This window comes from Oncorhynchus keta, unplaced genomic scaffold (genome assembly GCF_023373465.1).
Source record: "Oncorhynchus keta strain PuntledgeMale-10-30-2019 unplaced genomic scaffold, Oket_V2 Un_contig_6399_pilon_pilon, whole genome shotgun sequence".
Lineage (NCBI taxonomy): Eukaryota > Metazoa > Chordata > Actinopteri > Salmoniformes > Salmonidae > Oncorhynchus > Oncorhynchus keta.
Window position 1 is genome coordinate 92,359 of NW_026288841.1, and position 18,113 is coordinate 110,471.

General features: G+C 45.4%; 1 protein-coding gene across 1 annotated transcript; it reads left to right on the forward strand.

Annotated features, from left to right (window-relative positions):
• The first annotated feature begins 803 nt into the window (after positions 1-803).
• Positions 804-17,042, forward strand: LOC127925882 (caldesmon-like). The gene is made up of 3 exons (XM_052511186.1): positions 804-1,004; positions 15,494-15,769; positions 16,013-17,042. The coding sequence occupies exons 1-3, from the start codon at positions 804-806 to the stop codon at positions 16,184-16,186; spliced, it is 651 nt and encodes a 216-aa protein (XP_052367146.1). The 3' UTR covers positions 16,187-17,042.
• The last annotated feature ends 1,071 nt before the right edge of the window (positions 17,043-18,113 follow it).

The following is an 18,113-nucleotide window of genomic DNA, read 5'->3' on the forward strand; positions in this document are numbered from 1 at the left end:
CAATGAAAAAAAAACATTTGGTTGGCTTATCTCTCTAATGCTGTTCCTAAATGATGTATGGTGCTCTTAGTCTTTTAACCTAAAACAGTTTTTAGCAGTGTATGTTTTAGCTAATTTATTGTTTATTTTATTTTAGTAGCCCCTTTGGCGGGAAGGCGATGTCCGATCACCAAGGAGCAGTTTGAGTTCCTCATAGATTGTCATATGACTATAAGACTAATGGCAGATGTTCCCAATGTGTCGCACTCCGTGGTCAAGCTGCGCACGAGGTAAGTTATTGTAATTGAATAAAGAAATTGTAACACGAGAGGGTGATCTCTACATCCTGTCTAGATTTGATCACATTCCTGATTAATGTGTATTTTAGCGTTCTTTTTGTATTTAGTCATTTTCAGCTCATCAAATCAAATTGTATTTGTCACGTGCGCTGAATACAACAGGTGTAGGTAGATCAACAGTGAAATGCTTTACACGGAACCCAAACCGCGCGCCAACGAGTGACGCGGATCGCGCTGCAAGTTCTGCCTCTCCCATCTCATTGGTTATACCCACGTGGGTGACTGAAAGAGAACGAGGTCAGTGGCGTAAAGCACCTAATTTACATAAGTATTCAGACCCTTTGCTATGAGGCTCGAAATTGAGCTCAGGTGCATCCTGTTTCCATTGATCATCCTTGAGATGTTTCTACAACTTGATTGCAGTCCACCTGTGGTAAATTCAATTGATTGGACAGGATTTGGAAAGGCATGCCTGTCTATATAAGGTCCCACAGTTGACAGTGCATGTCACAGCAAAACCAAGACATGAGGTCGAAGGAATTATCTGTGGAGCTCCGAGACAGGATTGTGTCGAGGCACAGATCTGGGGAAGGGTACCAAAGAATTGCTGCAGCACTGAAGGTCCCCAAGAACACAGTGGCCTCCATTATTCTAAAATGGAAGAAGTTTGGAACCACAAAGACTCTTCCTAGAGCTGGCCGCCCGGCCAAACAGGCAGTGAACGAGGTAAGCTATACCAATCTCTGAACCTAACAGACAGTGGTGGAAAAAGTACCCAATTGTACAAAATACTAGAGTTAATGTATAGATCCCTTTTTAAAGAAAGTTACTCAAATGAAAGTCACCCAGTAAAAGTCTAAGTATTCGGTTCTAAATATTATTATTAAGTATCAAAAGTAAATGTTATTGGTGAAATATACTTAAGCAGTAAAAGTATAAATCATTTCGAATTCATTATATTAAGCAAAACAGATGGCACCATTTTCTTGTTTTTAAAATGTATGGATAGCCAGGGGTACACTCCAACACTCAGACATCATTTACAGATAGCCAGGGGCACACTCCAACAGTCAGACATCATTTACAGATAGCCAGGGGTACACTCCAACCCTACAACACTCAGACATCATTTACAGATAGCCAGGGGTACAATCCAACACTCCAACACTCAGATATAATTTACAGATAGCCAGGGGTACACTCCAACAGTCAGACATCATTTACAGATAGCCAGGGGTACACTCCAACAGTCAGACATCATTTACAGATAGCCAGGGGTACACTCCAACAGTCAGATATCATTTACAGATAGCCAGGGGTACACTCCAACAGTCAGACATCATTTACAGATAGCCAGGGGTACACTCCAACAGTCAGACATCATTTACAGATAGCCAGGGGCACACTCCAACAGTCAGACATCATTTACAGATAGCCAGGGGTACACTCCAACAGTCAGACATCATTTACAGATAGCCAGGGGTACACTCCAACACTCAGATATCATTTACAGATAGCCAGGGGTACACTCCAACAGTCAGACATCATTTACAGATAGCCAGGGGTACACTCCAACAGTCAGACATCATTTACAGATAGCCAGGGGCACACTCCAACAGTCAGACATCATTTACAGATAGCCAGGTGTAGACTCCAACAGTCAGACATCATTTACAGATAGCCAGGGGTACACTCCAACAGTCAGATATCATTTACAGATAGCCAGGGGTACACTCCAACAGTCAGACATCATTTACAGATAGCCAGGGGCACACTCCAACAGTCAGACATCATTTACAGATAGCCAGGGGTACACTCCAACAGTCAGACATCATTTACAGATAGCCAGGGGTACACTCCAACACTCAGATATCATTTACAGATAGCCAGGGGTACACTCCAACAGTCAGACATCATTTACAGATAGCCAGGGGTACACTCCAACAGTCAGACATCATTTACAGATAGCCAGGGGCACACTCCAACAGTCAGACATCATTTACAGATAGCCAGGTGTAGACTCCAACAGTCAGACATCATTTACAGATAGCCAGGGGTACACTCCAACACTCCAATACTCAGACATCATTTACAGATAGCCAGGGGTACACTCCAACAGTCAGACATCATTTACAGATAGCCAGGGGCACACTCCAACAGTCAGACATCATTTACAGATAGCCAGGTGTAGACTCCAACAGTCAGACATCATTTACAGATAGCCAGGGGTACACTCCAACAGTCAGACATCATTTACAGATAGCCAGGGGCACACTCCAACAGTCAGACATCATTTACAGATAGCCAGGGGCACACTCCAACAGTCAGACATCATTTACAGATAGCCAGGGGTACACTCCAACAGTCAGACATCATTTACAGATAGCCAGGGGTACACTCCAACAGTCAGACATCATTTACAGATAGCCAGGGGTACACTCCAACAGTCAGACATCATTTACAGATAGCCAGGGGTACACTCCAACAGTCAGACATCATTTACAGATAGCCAGGGGTACACTCCAACAGTCAGACATAATTTACAGATAGCCAGGGGTACACTCCAACAGTCAGACATAATTTACAGATAGCCAGGGGTACACTCCAACAGTCAGACATCATTTACAGATAGCCAGGGGTACACTCCAACAGTCAGACATCATTTACAGATAGCCAGGGGTACACTCCAACAGTCAGACATCATTTACAGATAGCCAGGTGTAGACTCCAACAGTCAGACATCATTTACAGATAGCCAGGGGTACACTCCAACACTCCAATACTCAGACATCATTTACAGATAGCCAGGGGTACACTCCAACACTCAGACATCATTTACAGATAGCCAGGGGTACACTCCAACACTCAGACATCATTTACAGATAGCCAGGGGTACACTCCAACACTCAGATATCCTTTACAGATAGACAGGGGTACACTCCAACACTCAGATATCCTTTACAGATAGACAGGGGTACACTCCAACACTCAGATATCATTTACAGACGATGCATTTGTGTTTAGTGAGTCTGCCAGATCAGAGGCAGTAGGGATGACCAGGGATGTTCTCTGTTTAGTGAGTCCACCAGATCAGAGGCAGTAGGGATGACCAGGCATGTTCTCTGTTTAGTGAGTCTGCCAGATCAGAGGCAGTAGGGATGACCAGGCATGTTCTCTGTTTAGTGAGTCTGCCGGGTCAGAGGCAGTAGGGAGGACCAGGTGTTCTCTGTTTAGTGAGTCTGTCAGATCAGAGGCAGTAGGGAGGACCACAGATGTTCTCTGTTTAGTGAGTCTGCCAGATCAGAGGCAGTAGGGAGGACCAGGCATGTTCTCTGTTTAGTGAGTCTGCCAGATCAGAGGCAGTAGGGATGGCCACAGATGTTCTCTGTTTAGTGAGTCTGCCAGATCAGAGGCAGTAGGGATGACCACAGATGTTCTCTGTTTAGTGAGTCTACCAGATCAGAGGCAGTAGGGATGACCAGGTCTTCTCTGTTTAGTGAGTCCACCAGATCAGAGGCAGTAGGGATGACCAGGGATGTTCTCTGTTTAGTGAGTCTACCAGATCAGAGGCAGTAGGGATGACCAGGTCTTCTCTGTTTAGTGAGTCTGTCAGATCAGAGGCAGTAGGGATGACCAGGTCTTCTCTGTTTAGTGAGTCTGTCAGATCAGAGGCAGTAGGGATGACCAGGTGTTCTCTGTTTAGTGAGTCTGTCAGATCAGAGGCAGTAGGGATGACCAGGGATGTTCTCTGTTTAGTGAGTCTGTCAGATCAGAGGCAGTAGGGATGACCAGGGATGTTCTCTGTTTAGTGAGTCTGCCGGGTCAGAGGCAGTAGGGAGGACCAGGTGTTCTCTGTTTAGTGAGTCTGTCAGATCAGAGGCAGTAGGGAGGACCACAGATGTTCTCTGTTTAGTGAGTCTGCCAGATCAGAGGCAGTAGGGATGGCCACAGATGTTCTCTGTTTAGTGAGTCTGCCAGATCAGAGGCAGTATGGATGACCACAGATGTTCTCTGTTTAGTGAGTCTACCAGATCAGAGGCAGTAGGGATGACCAGGTCTTCTCTGTTTAGTGAGTCCACCAGATCAGAGGCAGTAGGGATGACCAGGGATGTTCTCTGTTTAGTGAGTCTACCAGATCAGAGGCAGTAGGGATGACCAGGTCTTCTCTGTTTAGTGAGTCTGTCAGATCAGAGGCAGTAGGGATGACCAGGTCTTCTCTGTTTAGTGAGTCTGTCAGATCAGAGGCAGTAGGGATGACCAGGTGTTCTCTGTTTAGTGAGTCTGTCAGATCAGAGGCAGTAGGGATGACCAGGGATGTTCTCTGTTTAGTGAGTCTGTCAGATCAGAGGCAGTAGGGATGACCAGGGATGTTCTCTGTTTAGTGAGTCTGCCAGATCAGAGGCAGTAGAGATGACCAGGAATGTTCTCTGTTTAGTGAGTCTGTCAGATCAGAGGCAGTAGGGATGACCAGGGATGTTCTCTGTTTAGTGAGTCTGTCAGATCAGAGGCAGTAGGGATGACCACGTGTTCTCTGTTTAGTGAGTCTGTCAGATCAGAGGCAGTAGGGATGACCAGGGATGTTCTCTGTTTAGTGAGTCTGTCAGATCAGAGGCAGTAGGGATGACCAGGTGTTGTCAGATCAGAGGCAGTAGGGATGACCAGGTGTTGTCAGATCAGAGGCAGTAGGGATGACCACGTGTTCTCTTGATAACTGGGTGAATTAGACCATTTTCCTGCTAAGCACTCAACATGTAACGAGTACTTTTGGGTGTCAGGGAAAATGTACGGAGTAAAAAGTACATTATTCTTTAGGACTGTAGAGAAGTAAATGTTTAAAAAAATACCCCCCAAAAACGACTTAATTAAGTAGTACTTGAAAGTCTTTTCTCCTGAAGTACTTTCTACTGCTAACAGGCTGGGGTGGTGGTGGGAGCTACAAGCCAGAGCACAGCAGCAGCTGTACAGAACATCTGTTTACCCCTATACATAATACACATCCATTATCTCCAAGGTAATGTACAGAACGTCTGCGTTTACCCCTTTACATAATACACATCCATTATCTCCAAGGTAACGTACAGAACGTATGCGTTTACCCCTTACATAATACACATCCATTATCTCCAAGGTAATGTACAGAACGTCTGTGTTTACCCCTATACATAATACACATCCATTATCTCCAAGGTAATGTACAGAACGTCTGCGTTTACCCCTTTACATAATACACATCCATTATCTCCAAGGTAACGTACAGAACGTATGCGTTTACCCCTTACATAATACACATCCATTATCTCCAAGGTAACGTACAGAACGTCTGTGTTTACCCCTTTACATAATACACATCCATTATCTCCAAGGTAATGTACAGAACATCTGTTTACCCCTATACATAATACACATCCATTATCTCCAAGGTAACGTACAGAACAGAGGTGTTTACCCCTTTACATAATACACATCCATTATCTCCAAGGTAATGTACAGAACAGAGGTGTTTACCCCTTTACATAATACGCATCCATTATCTCCAAGGTAACGTACAGAACGTCTGCGTTTACCCCTTACATAATACACATCCATTATCTCCAAGGTAATGTACGGAACGTCTGTGTTTACCCCTATACATAATACACATCCATTATCTAAGGTAATGTACAGAACGTCTGTGTTTATCCCTTTACATAATACACATCCATTATCTCCAAGGTAACGTACAGAACGTCTGCGTTTACACCTTACATAATACACATCCATTATCTCCAAGGTAACGTACAGAACGTCTGCGTTTACACCTTACATAATACACATCCATTATCTCCAAGGTAATGTAGTAGATCTGTACCAGTACAGAGGGAGGGATCCTGAGAGGGGTGGTGTTAGTAGTAGATCTGTACCAGTACAGAGGGAGGGATCCTGAGAGGAGGGGTGTTAGTAGTAGATCTGTACCAGTACAGAGGGAGGGACTGAGAGGAGGGGTGTTAGTATTAGATCTGTACCAGTACAGAGGGAGGGATCCTGAGAGGAGTGGTGTTAGTAGTAGATCTGTACCAGTACAGAGGGATAGGAGGGGTGTTAGTATTAGATCTGTACCAGTACAGAGGGAGGGACTGAGAGGAGTGGTGTTAGTATTAGATCTGTACCAGTACAGAGGGAGGGATCCTGAGAGGAGGGGTGTTAGTAGTAGATCTGTACCAGAACAGAGGGAGGGATCCTGAGAGGAGGGGTGTTAGTAGTAGATCTGTACCAGTACAGAGGGATAGGAGGGGTGTTAGTAGTAGATCTGTACCAGTACAGAGGGAGGGACTGAGAGGAGTGGTGTTAGTAGTAGATCTGTACCAGTACAGAGGGAGGGACTGAGAGGAGGGGTGTTAGTAGTAGATCTGTACCAGTACAGAGGGAGGGACTGAGAGGAGTGGTGTTAGTAGTAGATCTGTACCAGTACAGAGGGAGGGATCCTGAGAGGAGTGGTGTTAGTAGTAGATCTGTACCAGTACAGAGGGAGGGATCCTGAGAGGAGTGGTGTTAGTAGTAGATCTGTACCAGAACAGAGGGAGGGACTGAGAGGAGGGGTGTTAGTAGTAGATCTGTACCAGTACAGAGAGAGGGATCCTGAGAGGAGGGGTGTTAGTAGTAGATCTGTACCAGTACAGAGGGAGGGATCCTGAGAGGAGGGGTGTTAGTAGTAGATCTGTACCAGAACAGAGGGAGGGATCCTGAGAGGATGGGTGTTAGTAGTAGATCTGTACCAGTACAGAGGGATAGGAGGGGTGTTAGTAGTAGATCTGTACCAGTACAGAGGGATAGGAGGGGTGTTAGTAGTAGATCTGTACCAGTACAGAGGGATAGGAGGGGTGTTAGTAGTAGATCTGTACCAGTACAGAGGGATAGGAGGGGTGTTAGTAGTAGATCTGTACCAGAACAGAGGGAGGGATCCTGAGAGGAGGGGTGTTAGTAGTAGATCTGTACCAGTACAGAGGGATAGGAGGGGTGTTAGTAGTAGATCTGTACCAGTACAGAGGGATAGGAGGGGTGTTAGTAGTAGATCTGTACCAGTACAGAGGGATAGGAGGGGTGTTAGTAGTAGATCTGTACCAGTACAGAGGGAGGGATCCTGAGAGGAGTGGTGTTAGTAGTAGATCTGTACCAGTACAGAGAGAGGGATCCTGAGAGGAGGGGTGTTAGTAGTAGATCTGTACCAGTACAGAGGGAGGGATCCTGAGAGGAGTGGTGTTAGTAGTAGATCTGTACCAGTACAGAGAGAGGGATCCTGAGAGGAGGGGTGTTAGTAGTAGATCTGTACCAGTACAGAGAGAGGGATCCTGAGAGGAGGGGTGTTAGTAGTAGATCTGTACCAGTACAGAGGGAGGGACTGAGAGGAGGGGTGTTAGTAGTAGATCTGTACCAGTACAGAGGGATAGGAGGGGTGTTAGTAGTAGATCTGTACCAGAACAGAGGGAGGGATCCTGAGAGGAGGGGTGTTAGTAGTAGATCTGTACCAGTACAGAGGGATAGGAGGGGTGTTAGTAGTAGATCTGTACCAGTACAGAGGGAGGGACTGAGAGGAGTGGTGTTAGTAGTAGATCTGTACCAGTACAGAGGGAGGGATCCTGAGAGGAGTGGTGTTAGTAGTAGATCTGTACCAGTACAGAGGGATAGGAGGGGTGTTAGTAGTAGATCTGTACCAGTACAGAGGGAGGGACTGAGAGGAGTGGTGTTAGTATTAGATCTGTACCAGTACAGAGGGAGGGATCCTGAGAGGAGGGGTGTTAGTAGTAGATCTGTACCATTACAGAGGGAGGGACTGAGAGGAGTGGTGTTAGTAGTAGATCTGTACCAGTACAGAGGGATAGGAGTGGTGTTAGTAGTAGATCTGTACCAGTACAGAGGGAGGGACTGAGAGGAGGGGTGTTAGTAGTAGATCTGTACCAGTACAGAGGGAGGGACTGAGAGGAGTGGTGTTAGTAGTAGATCTGTACCAGTACAGAGGGAGGGATCCTGAGAGGAGGGGTGTTAGTAGTAGATCTGTACCAGTACAGAGGGAGGGACTGAGAGGAGTGGTGTTAGTAGTAGATCTGTACCAGTACAGAGGGAGGGACTGAGAGGAGGGGTGTTAGTAGTAGATCTGTACCAGTACAGAGGGAGGGACTGAGAGGAGTGGTGTTAGTAGTAGATCTGTACCAGAACAGAGGGAGGGACTGAGAGGAGTGGTGTTAGTAGTAGATCTGTACCAGTACAGAGGGAGGGATCCTGAGAGGAGGGGTGTTAGTAGTAGATCTGTACCAGTACAGAGGGATAGGAGGGGTGTTAGTAGTAGATCTGTACCAGTACAGAGGGAGGGACTGAGAGGAGTGGTGTTAGTAGTAGATCTGTACCAGTACAGAGGGAGGGATCCTGAGAGGAGTGGTGTTAGTAGTAGATCTGTACCAGTACAGAGGGATAGGAGGGGTGTTAGTAGTAGATCTGTACCAGTACAGAGGGAGGGACTGAGAGGAGTGGTGTTAGTAGTAGATCTGTACCAGTACAGAGGGAGGGACTGAGAGGAGGGGTGTTAGTAGTAGATCTGTACCAGTACAGAGGGAGGGACTGAGAGGGGGTGTGTTAGTAGTAGATCTGTACCAGTACAGAGGGAGGGATCAACAAGTGATCCATGTTTCAGTAAGACTGGATTTTATCATTTTATAGTAATGGTTTTAAACTTTACTGCAGGGATGGAACGTAAAGTCACAGAAAACGTAGGTTGTGGTGGCAGCTGTAGAGAGGTATGTGGGTGTGTTATGTGGTAGAGGCAGAAGAGTTACACGGTGTGTTACGTGGTAGAGTCAGAAGAGTTACACGGTGTGTTACGTGGTGGAGTCAGAAGAGTTACACGGTGTGTTACGTGGTGGAGGCAGAAGAGTTACAGGGTGTGTTACGTGGTGGAGGCAGAAGAGTTACAGGGTGTGTTACGTGGTGGAGGCAGAAGAGTTACAGGGTGTGTTACGTGGTGGAGGCAGAAGAGTTACAGGGTGTGTTACGTGGTGGAGGCAGAAGAGTTACAGGGTGTGTTACGTGGTGGAGGCAGAAGAGTTACAGGGTGTGTTACGTGGTGGAGGCAGAAGAGTTACAGGGTGTGTTACGTGGTGGAGGCAGAAGAGTTACAGGGTGCGTTACGTGGTGGAGGCAGAAGAGTTACACGGTGTGTTACGTGGTGGAGGCAGAAGAGTTACAGGGTGTGTTACGTGGTAGAGTCAGAAGAGTTACAGGGTGTGTTACGTGGTGGAGGCAGAAGAGTTACAGGGTGTGTTACGTGGTGGAGGCAGAAGAGTTACAGGGTGTGTTACGTGGTAGAGTCAGAAGAGTTACAGGGTGCGTTACGTGGTAGAGTCAGAAGAGTTACAGGGTGCGTTACGTGGTAGAGTCAGAAGAGTTACAGGGTGTGTTACGTGGTGGAGGCAGAAGAGTTACAGGGTGTGTTACGTGGTGGAGGCAGAAGAGTTACAGGGTGTGTTACGTGGTGGAGGCAGAAGAATTACAGGGTGTGTTACGTGGTGGAGGCAGAAGAGTTACAGGGTGTGTTACGTGGTGGAGGCAGAAGAGTTACAGGGTGTGTTACGTGGTAGAGTCAGAAGAGTTACAGGGTGTGTTACGTGGTGGAGGCAGAAGAGTTACAGGGTGTGTTACGTGGTGGAGTCAGAAGAGTTACAGGGTGTGTTACGTGGTAGAGGCAGAAGAGTTACAGGGTGTGTTACGTGGTAGAGTCAGAAGAGTTACAGGGTGTGTTACGTGGTGGAGGCAGAAGAGTTACAGGGTGTGTTATGTGGTAGAGTCAGAAGAGTTACAGGGTGCGTTACGTGGTAGAGTCAGAAGAGTTACAGGGTGTGTTACGTGGTGGAGGCAGAAGAGTTACAGGGTGTGTTACGTGGTAGAGTCAGAAGAGTTACAGGGTGTGTTACGTGGTGGAGGCAGAAGAGTTACAGGGTGTGTTATGTGGTGGAGGCAGAAGAGTTACAGGGTGTGTTACGTGGTAGAGTCAGAAGAGTTACAGGGTGTGTTACGTGGTGGAGGCAGAAGAGTTACAGGGTGTGTTACGTGGTGGAGGCAGAAGAGTTACAGGGTGTGTTACGTGGTGGAGGCAGAAGAGTTACACGGTGTGTTACGTGGTGGAGGCAGAAGAGTTACAGGGTGTGTTACGTGGTGGAGGCAGAAGAGTTACAGGGTGTGTTACGTGGTGGAGGCAGAAGAGTTACAGGGTGTGTTACGTGGTGGAGGCAGAAGAATTACACGGTGTGTTACGTGGTGGAGGCAGAAGAGTTACAGGGTGTGTTACGTGGTGGAGGCCCATCCTTTCAGGCTGTTGCCCTGAGGTAGGACCCCTTACGGAAACAAGTACAGTATAACTACAGTATGCTGCAAATACTGCGTACAAAATATATATTTTTTATTGCAGTATTTTTGTATTGTAACTGCAGTTATAGTGGCGCATAACTGCAGTTCAACTTTGAGTGTAGGGTATTTGTAGATTATTATTGTTTTAAGCGAAGTATAAGGGAGTTATACTCCAGTCTAGTATGTGGCGGTAATGCAACATTTATTGGATACCAAACGCCGTTAAACATCGAAGAAGAGTGGCTAGCTAGTATCTGTAGCAACTTCTCAAAGTCAAGTTCCAAGGTAAGATTAAGCTTTATTCGGAAGTTGAATCAGGGGTGAAAGTAAGGCGAGACGGTCCCGCCGTCAGGCGTCCCGGTAAAATATATAGTGGGCGTACGAGGTGCGCGTGGACAACAGTAGATGCTGCAATTCAGGCTACAAGTGTAGGCCTTGTGACAATCGCAGAATTGCAATACACCACACGTAGTTTTGAATCTATTTCCAGTCATTAAATTGGGGTTTGGGATGTAACGTAAGTCACAGAAAACGGAGGTTGTGGTGGCAGCTGTGGAGAGGTATGTGGGTGTGCGCGACGTGACGTCAGAAGAGTTACACGGTGTGTTACGTGGTATAAACTGAAATGATTGCGACTGAACGAATGTCTGCGGGTAGCCTATAGGTGCGCGGTTAAGTGTTTTGTTTGACAATGAAAATGATAACTGCTTGTGTTTATGACACATCAAAACGGCATAAAGGAAATTGAAAATGATATCCTAATTAGCGTACTCCTGTTTATACAGAAATAATTCGAAATGGGCTACTACACTAGAAAGCATAATATGGGCACAGAGGATCATTAGCTTATTTAAAAAAATAAAAACACATTGTCGACCGTCTGAAGGGTCCGCGATTTGAGCAGCGCGCGCTTCCAATACCAAAATAGATAATTGTTAAGTTGCGACTGTCAGTGAAAAGCAGAGACCCAGCCGGGCATATCGCAATATTTAAAAATACAATCGCGGAAAAACTGTTTGAAAAGCAAATGGCTGTAAATGGATGACAATGAAAAGACTCCAATCTGTTTTTTTAGTTATCAAAATTCTTAACTTAATTGAGCGAACAGTATGTTATTGGCACTAGCGGAGAACATCGGCCATATCCCCGGTGACAAAAAATGTACCATGGCACTACAATGGTACTTTCATTCATACCATGGTACTTCTATGGTACTTTGACTTATATACACTGAACCATGGATGGTACTGCCATGCACCTAAATAATGCCATGGTGGAGTAAAGGTGGTCTGTAAATAATGCCATGGTGAAGTAAAGGTGGTCTGTAAATAATGCCATGGTGAAGTAAAGGTGGTCTGTAAATAATGCCATGGTGGAGTAAAGGTGGTCTGTAAATAATGCCATGGTGGAGTAAAGGTGGTCTGTAAATAATGCCATGGTGGAGTAAAGGTGGTCTGTAAATAATGCCATGGTGGAGTAAAGGTGGTCTGTAAATAATGCCATGGTGGAGTAAAGGTGGTCTGTAAATAATGCCATGGTATTGCATCATTCATACCATGTGGATCATGGAAATACCATGGTTTTAAACTACATTATATGTTCAACCATGGTATTGCACAATTATGATAAACGGTACCAAAACTGATCAAATAGTACCGTCTTTATGAATTGCGTGTTACCATAGTACACAGACAGTATAATACATTATATAAATAAACCCCCTCAGGTCAAGAGGTTGGTATTATATTGATGAATTTATACCTGTATGGAAAAGTTTCTGATAAAGTAGGAGACAGGCTACCATTGTTGGACCTACTTTGTCTGTAACATCAAAGTTAAATGGACCGAGTTGCTGTGAAAAAGAGGCACTACTTTATGTATTAATAGAACTGTTATTTTTGCTGATGTTTGGGTGTCCTTGTGTTGCCAACCTGAGATGTGAGATAATCATGTTGTTATCATTTATAGTATTTATAGTCAAGGGGTTGTTTCGGGCCCACAGAGGAAGCCGCTCGCTCTAGTGGTTCTCGCGCCAGCCTGTCAGAGTCCGTTGCCAAGGCAACTGTAAAGCGAAGAGAAAAGCTTCGCTTCTTGTTGGGATATGTACGTACTGTCACTGTGGGCACGACATCGTCAATGCAGTTAGTCACTGGCTTGGTAGTATGAGGTGGTATAATCCTCATTGGATGAATCGCGGAACATATTCCAGTCTGTGCTGCTAAACAGTCCTGTAGCGTAGCATCTGCCTCATCAGACCACATCGGTTATTGATCTAGTCACTGGTACTTCTTGCTTTAGTTTTAGCTTGTAAACAGGAATCGGGAGGATGGAATTATGGTCAGATTTGCCAGATGGAGGTCGAGGAGAGCTTTGTATGCTTCTCTGTGTGTGGAGTGAAGGTGGTCCAGAGTTTATTATTTCATTTTATTATTTTTTTCCTCTGGTTGCACATGTGACATCCTGGTAGAAACCAGGTACAATGGATTTTAGTTTGCCTGCATTAAAGTCCCCGGCCACTAGGAGTGCCACTTCTGGATCAGTGTTTTCCTGTTTGAATATGTCCTTATACAGCTGGTTGAGTGCTTCTCTTAGTGCATCGGTCTGTGGTAGTAAATAGACGGCTACGGAAAGTACAGATGAGAACTCTCTCAGTAGATAGTGTGGTCTACAACTTATCATGAGGTACTCTACCACAGGCGAGCAATACCTCAAGACTTTAATATTAGACATTGCACACCAGCAGTTATTGACAAATAGACACACACATCCCCGCGCCCCTCGCCTTACCAGACGTAGCTGCTCTGTCCTGCCGAAACACAAAGAAGCCAGACAGCTTTATTTGATCCTTGTCGTCGTTCAGCCGCGACTCGGTAACACACCAGATATTACAGTTGGTAGGATAGTCTGGATCGTTCAGCCGCGACTCGGTAACACACCAGATATTACAGTTGGTAGGATAGTCTGGATCGTTCAGCCTCGACTCGGTAACACACCAAATATTACAGTTGGTAGGATAGTCTGGATCGTTCAGCCGCGACTGTCAACTCATTAGTCAGAAGGTGTTACACCTGTGCTGGTTTGTCATCTCATTAGTCAGAATGTGTTACACCTGTGCTGGTTTGTCATCTCATTAGTCAGTATGTGTTACACCTGTGCTGGTTTGTCATCTCATTAGTCAGAATGTGTTACACCTGTGCTGGTTTGTCATCTCGTTAGTCCGTATGTGTTACACCTGTGCTGGTTTGTCATCTCATTAGTCAGTATGTGTTACACCTGTGCTGGTTTGTCATCTCATTAGTCAGAAGGTGTTTCACCTGTGCTGGCTTGTCATCTCATTAGTCAGTATGTGTTTCACCTGTGCTCTTTCAGGGTTTTATTTTGTTTACCTCTTGGGCAGATTTAGTGTGTCATTTTGTTCCCAGTTGTTGTTGCTAGTCAACTTTCAGTAGAAACCTCCATGAGTGTCTTTCAGAACCTGTCCTAGAACCCCACCTGTTTCGCTTAGGTTGTTGTCAGTGACTCTGTTAGTTTCCACTTCTGTTTGAGTGTTAATGTTTGGTTTCTTGCTGGGAAACGTAACATAAAAGAAAGACCTATAAACTTACCCGCCATCACAGCTAACAGGTGGACATTGTGCAATCAGTCTTAGTGGTAACCTGGTAACGCACGTCGTGATTGACAGGTGGTTGCGCCAGACAACATGGCCCATGTGAGCTGTCACCAACCAACCATTGTAGAGTATGGCTGGTCTATGAAACTTCATCTGATCGGTTAAAAGAAACCTGTCCCACCTCCCAGAGCTCCTTCTCTCGCTCTCCTTGCTTGCAAAACGCTGTTTGCACATCTATAAAAAAAAATTGTCAGGGTTGGGCGCTAAACCACTGCCAGAAGACTGAGCATGCGAAATTAACATGCGCAGGTTTACAGATGCAAATATTAAGTTACAAGTTTGCAAATGCAATTATAGATTATTCTTTCATGTTCACAACTCAGTTACACACTTTGCAAATTGTGTTTACAACTACACATCTATTCTACATGCTCAAGTCATTATGTAGATTATTTAACTTCATAATTCATAACATTCTATGTACTTATGACTGTTTTTAGTAGTCTGATTATTTGTCGACCTACCCCCAATCAACATGTCTCGACAAAAAGCCACATGTTTAACACAGTTAGCTAGCTAGCTACTAGGTGCTAACTAGGTTACTGCTAGGTTGTCATCTTCAACCTCTACGCTAACGCTAATTGTGAATGATCACATTTTTTTTATCAAGTCATCAATGTCCGATATGTGATGTGTGAATTGTTCATCTCAATCAGGCAACACTGATCACTAGCTAACGTTAGTAAGTTAGCATGGCTAGTTAGCCAGGCCGTGTGTTAGCTAGCTAGCCAACCTTAGTTACCTAACTTCAAATTTAGCAAATCATTTACGTAGTTAGCCATTTGTCCAGTGTGATTACAAAACAAATTCACATTTTGGTTCGGCTTTAAACTAACTTTGTGCTTGTAATTGAGTCATCTAGCTAGATCACATCCCACCGCAGTGAGAAAGGTGAACCAGTAAACTGCAGTTAACCCAATAAAGCAAAAAAAAAAAAAAAAGTTACCAGTAAGCTAAAGTTAACCCAATTAGCTCAAATGGCTAACATTAGCGATCGTTGCCACAGCAATGTTAGCTAGCTAGCTACATTTTCTTAGCAGAATCCTAGAAGCCGAAATATTTTGCATGCATGGTCTATCCCTTTTTTGTTAGCAAAGCTGTTCTAGTGAAACTCACCCTGTTTTGTGAAACTCACCATTCACTTTTTTTGTGCCTCTTCTGAATCCATCTGTAGCCTTCCATGTCTGAACCCAAGTCTATGGAGTCCCCAGGTTCTGGCTGTGGTGTTCCAGACCAGAGAACCTCACAGCAGGGTCCAGAGATGGTCTCAGTGAAGCTGGAGGACTGCAGTCAAACACTGGAACTCAATGTGATTGTCAAAGAGGAGCCAGAAGTCCTAGAGGAAGAGATGGCTGTCAAAGAGGAGGAGGCGGAGGAGGAGAGAGCAGTCGGAGAGGAGGCGGAGAGAGCAATCACAGAGGCGACGGAGGAAAGACCACTCAAAGAGGAGGTGGAGGAGAGAGCAATCAAAGAGGAGGAGGAGAGAGCAATCAAAGAGGAGGAGGAGGAGGAGGAGGAGGAGGAGAGAGCAGTCGGAGAGGAGGTGGAGGAGAGAGCAATCAAAGAGGAGGAGGAGAGAGCAATCAAAGAGGAGGAGGAGAGAGCAGTCGGAGAGGTGGAGGAGAGAGCAATCAAAGAGGTGGAGGAGAGAGCAGTCAGAGAGGCCACGGAGGAAAGACCACTCAAAGAGGAGGTGGAGGAGAGCGGAGTCAACGACGAGGAGAGTCCAGTCAAAGAAGAGAACAGGGATGGGTCTTCGCCAGATCTAGAGGAAGAGGAAGTAGATAGTATCACTGATCCAGGTAAGCAGGAGATTCCACAACTGTTATTGACAGCTCACTTCCCACAACTATTATTGTTAAAGTGAGCTCCGCTTCTAGACAGAGATTGTGGTAGTGTAACAGTTTAGCATTCGTCCGTCCCCTCGCCCCGACCTGGGCTCGAACCAGGGACCCTCGGCACACATAGACAACAGTCACCCACGAAGCATCATTACAAAAGCCGCGTTCCTTGCAGAGCAAGGGGAACAACTACTTCAAGAGCTTTGGTCGGGCAGGATCTCTGAAGACACAACAGCTAACTCACACAGAGGAGAAGCCTTACCACTGCTCTCAATGTGGGAAGAGCTTTGGTCGGGCAGGATCTCTGAAGAAACACCAGCGAACTCACACAGAGGAGAAGCCTTACCACTGCTCTCAATGTGGGAAGAGCTTTGGTCGGGCAGGATCTCTGAAGAAACACCAGCGAACTCACACCGGAGAGAAGCCTTACCACTGCTCTCAATGTGGGAAGAGCTGCAGTCAGACAGCAGACCTAAAGAGGCACCAGCTAACGCACACCGGAGAGAAGCCTTACCACTGCTCTCGGTGTGGGAAGAGTTTTAGGTATTTAACAACTCTGAAGATGCACCAGATGAGAAGCTTTTCCACTGCTGATAGTGTGGGAAGAGTTTTAGGCATTTAACAACTCTGAAGATGCACCAGATGAGAAGCCTTACCACTGCTCTCGGTGTGGGAAGAGTTTTAAATGCATAAAATAACATCAGAAGATGTTGCCCAACACTGACCTTTATAATGGTGTTGCCAAGCTGGGCATCTAACCAATATTGACTGAGTTGGTTTTTTTTCTTCTCCAACCTGATGTACATTGTCATATAAAAAATGTACCAAAGCTTATGAAATATGACACGAGGGTCACATTTTAAATTAAAGTGTCTATTCCTCCAGAAATGTATTCAGTTTCTATCTTCATAAATCACTAGTTTCTTCGCCACACTTCTATTATCGAAAAAAGTCAACCGCTCTCCTCTTGAACGTTTGATTTGCACATTGATGTTATTGCACCAGTGTTGGGGAAACACATTAGTAACACAGGGGGTTACAGTAACACAGGGGGTTACAGTAACACAGGGGGTTACAGTAACACAGGGTTTTACAGCAACACAGGGTTTTACAGTAACACAGGGGGGTTACAGTAACACAGGGGGGTTACAGTAACACAGGGGGGTTACAGTAACACAGGGGGGTTACAGTAACACAGGGTTTTACAGTAACACAGGGTTTTACAGTAACACAGGGGGTTACAGTAACACAGGGGGGTTACAGTAACACAGGGGGTTACAGTAACACAGGGGGGTTACAGTAACACAGGGGGTTACAGTAACACAGGGGTTACAGTAACACAGGGGGGTTACAGTAATAGCATTACATTACTCAGTAACAAGATAACAACAACAACAGTTGAAATCTGTATTTAAATAGTAACTAGTTAGCAACGTGTTACTTTCCTAATAGAGTTGCAGTGTAAAGCCGTGTGGCGTTTCCCATGATGTGAAGGCATTTCACCTGCCAGGAGAGGCACCTGGTTTACAGGTAAATACATGAAGCCTCACTCACCTGCCAGGAGAGGCAGAGAACCTGGTTTATTGGTAAATACATGAGAAGCCTCACCTACCTGACCATGCATCCATGATAGTTTTGAAGCTATATAGTGTTGGTTTACATTTACTTTGTTTATCAACACTGGAGTAAAACAGGCTTTATTTAATATGTTGGGTTCTGACGGGGTGAGAGTTTATCTAAGCTTTGTGAGGAATTTATATTCTTCAAAAATCGATGGGTACATGAATGTAGGCAGCAACATAATGATTTAGTGCAGTTGTGCAGTGTATGCATCTATCGCAGCCTTGACTGTCCTGAGATCACAGATAGTTATTCTCACGATGACAGTGAAGTGAAGGCGTAAGAATGGCAAAAAGATCAGTCCTCCGTCTCACTGTTTACCACCTTTGCCTT

Bases quoted from the DNA above. Each gene is read 5' to 3' on its own strand.
- LOC127925882 (XM_052511186.1), top strand. From the start codon at position 804: ATGAGGTCGAAGGAATTATCTGTGGAGCTCCGAGACAGGATTGTGTCG. The intron at 1,005-15,493 runs GTAAGCTATACC...ATCCATCTGTAG, and splicing joins CCAAACAGGCAGTGAACGAG to CCTTCCATGTCTGAACCCAA. The intron at 15,770-16,012 runs GTGGAGGAGAGA...CTCAAAGAGGAG, and splicing joins AAAGACCACTCAAAGAGGAG to GTGGAGGAGAGCGGAGTCAA.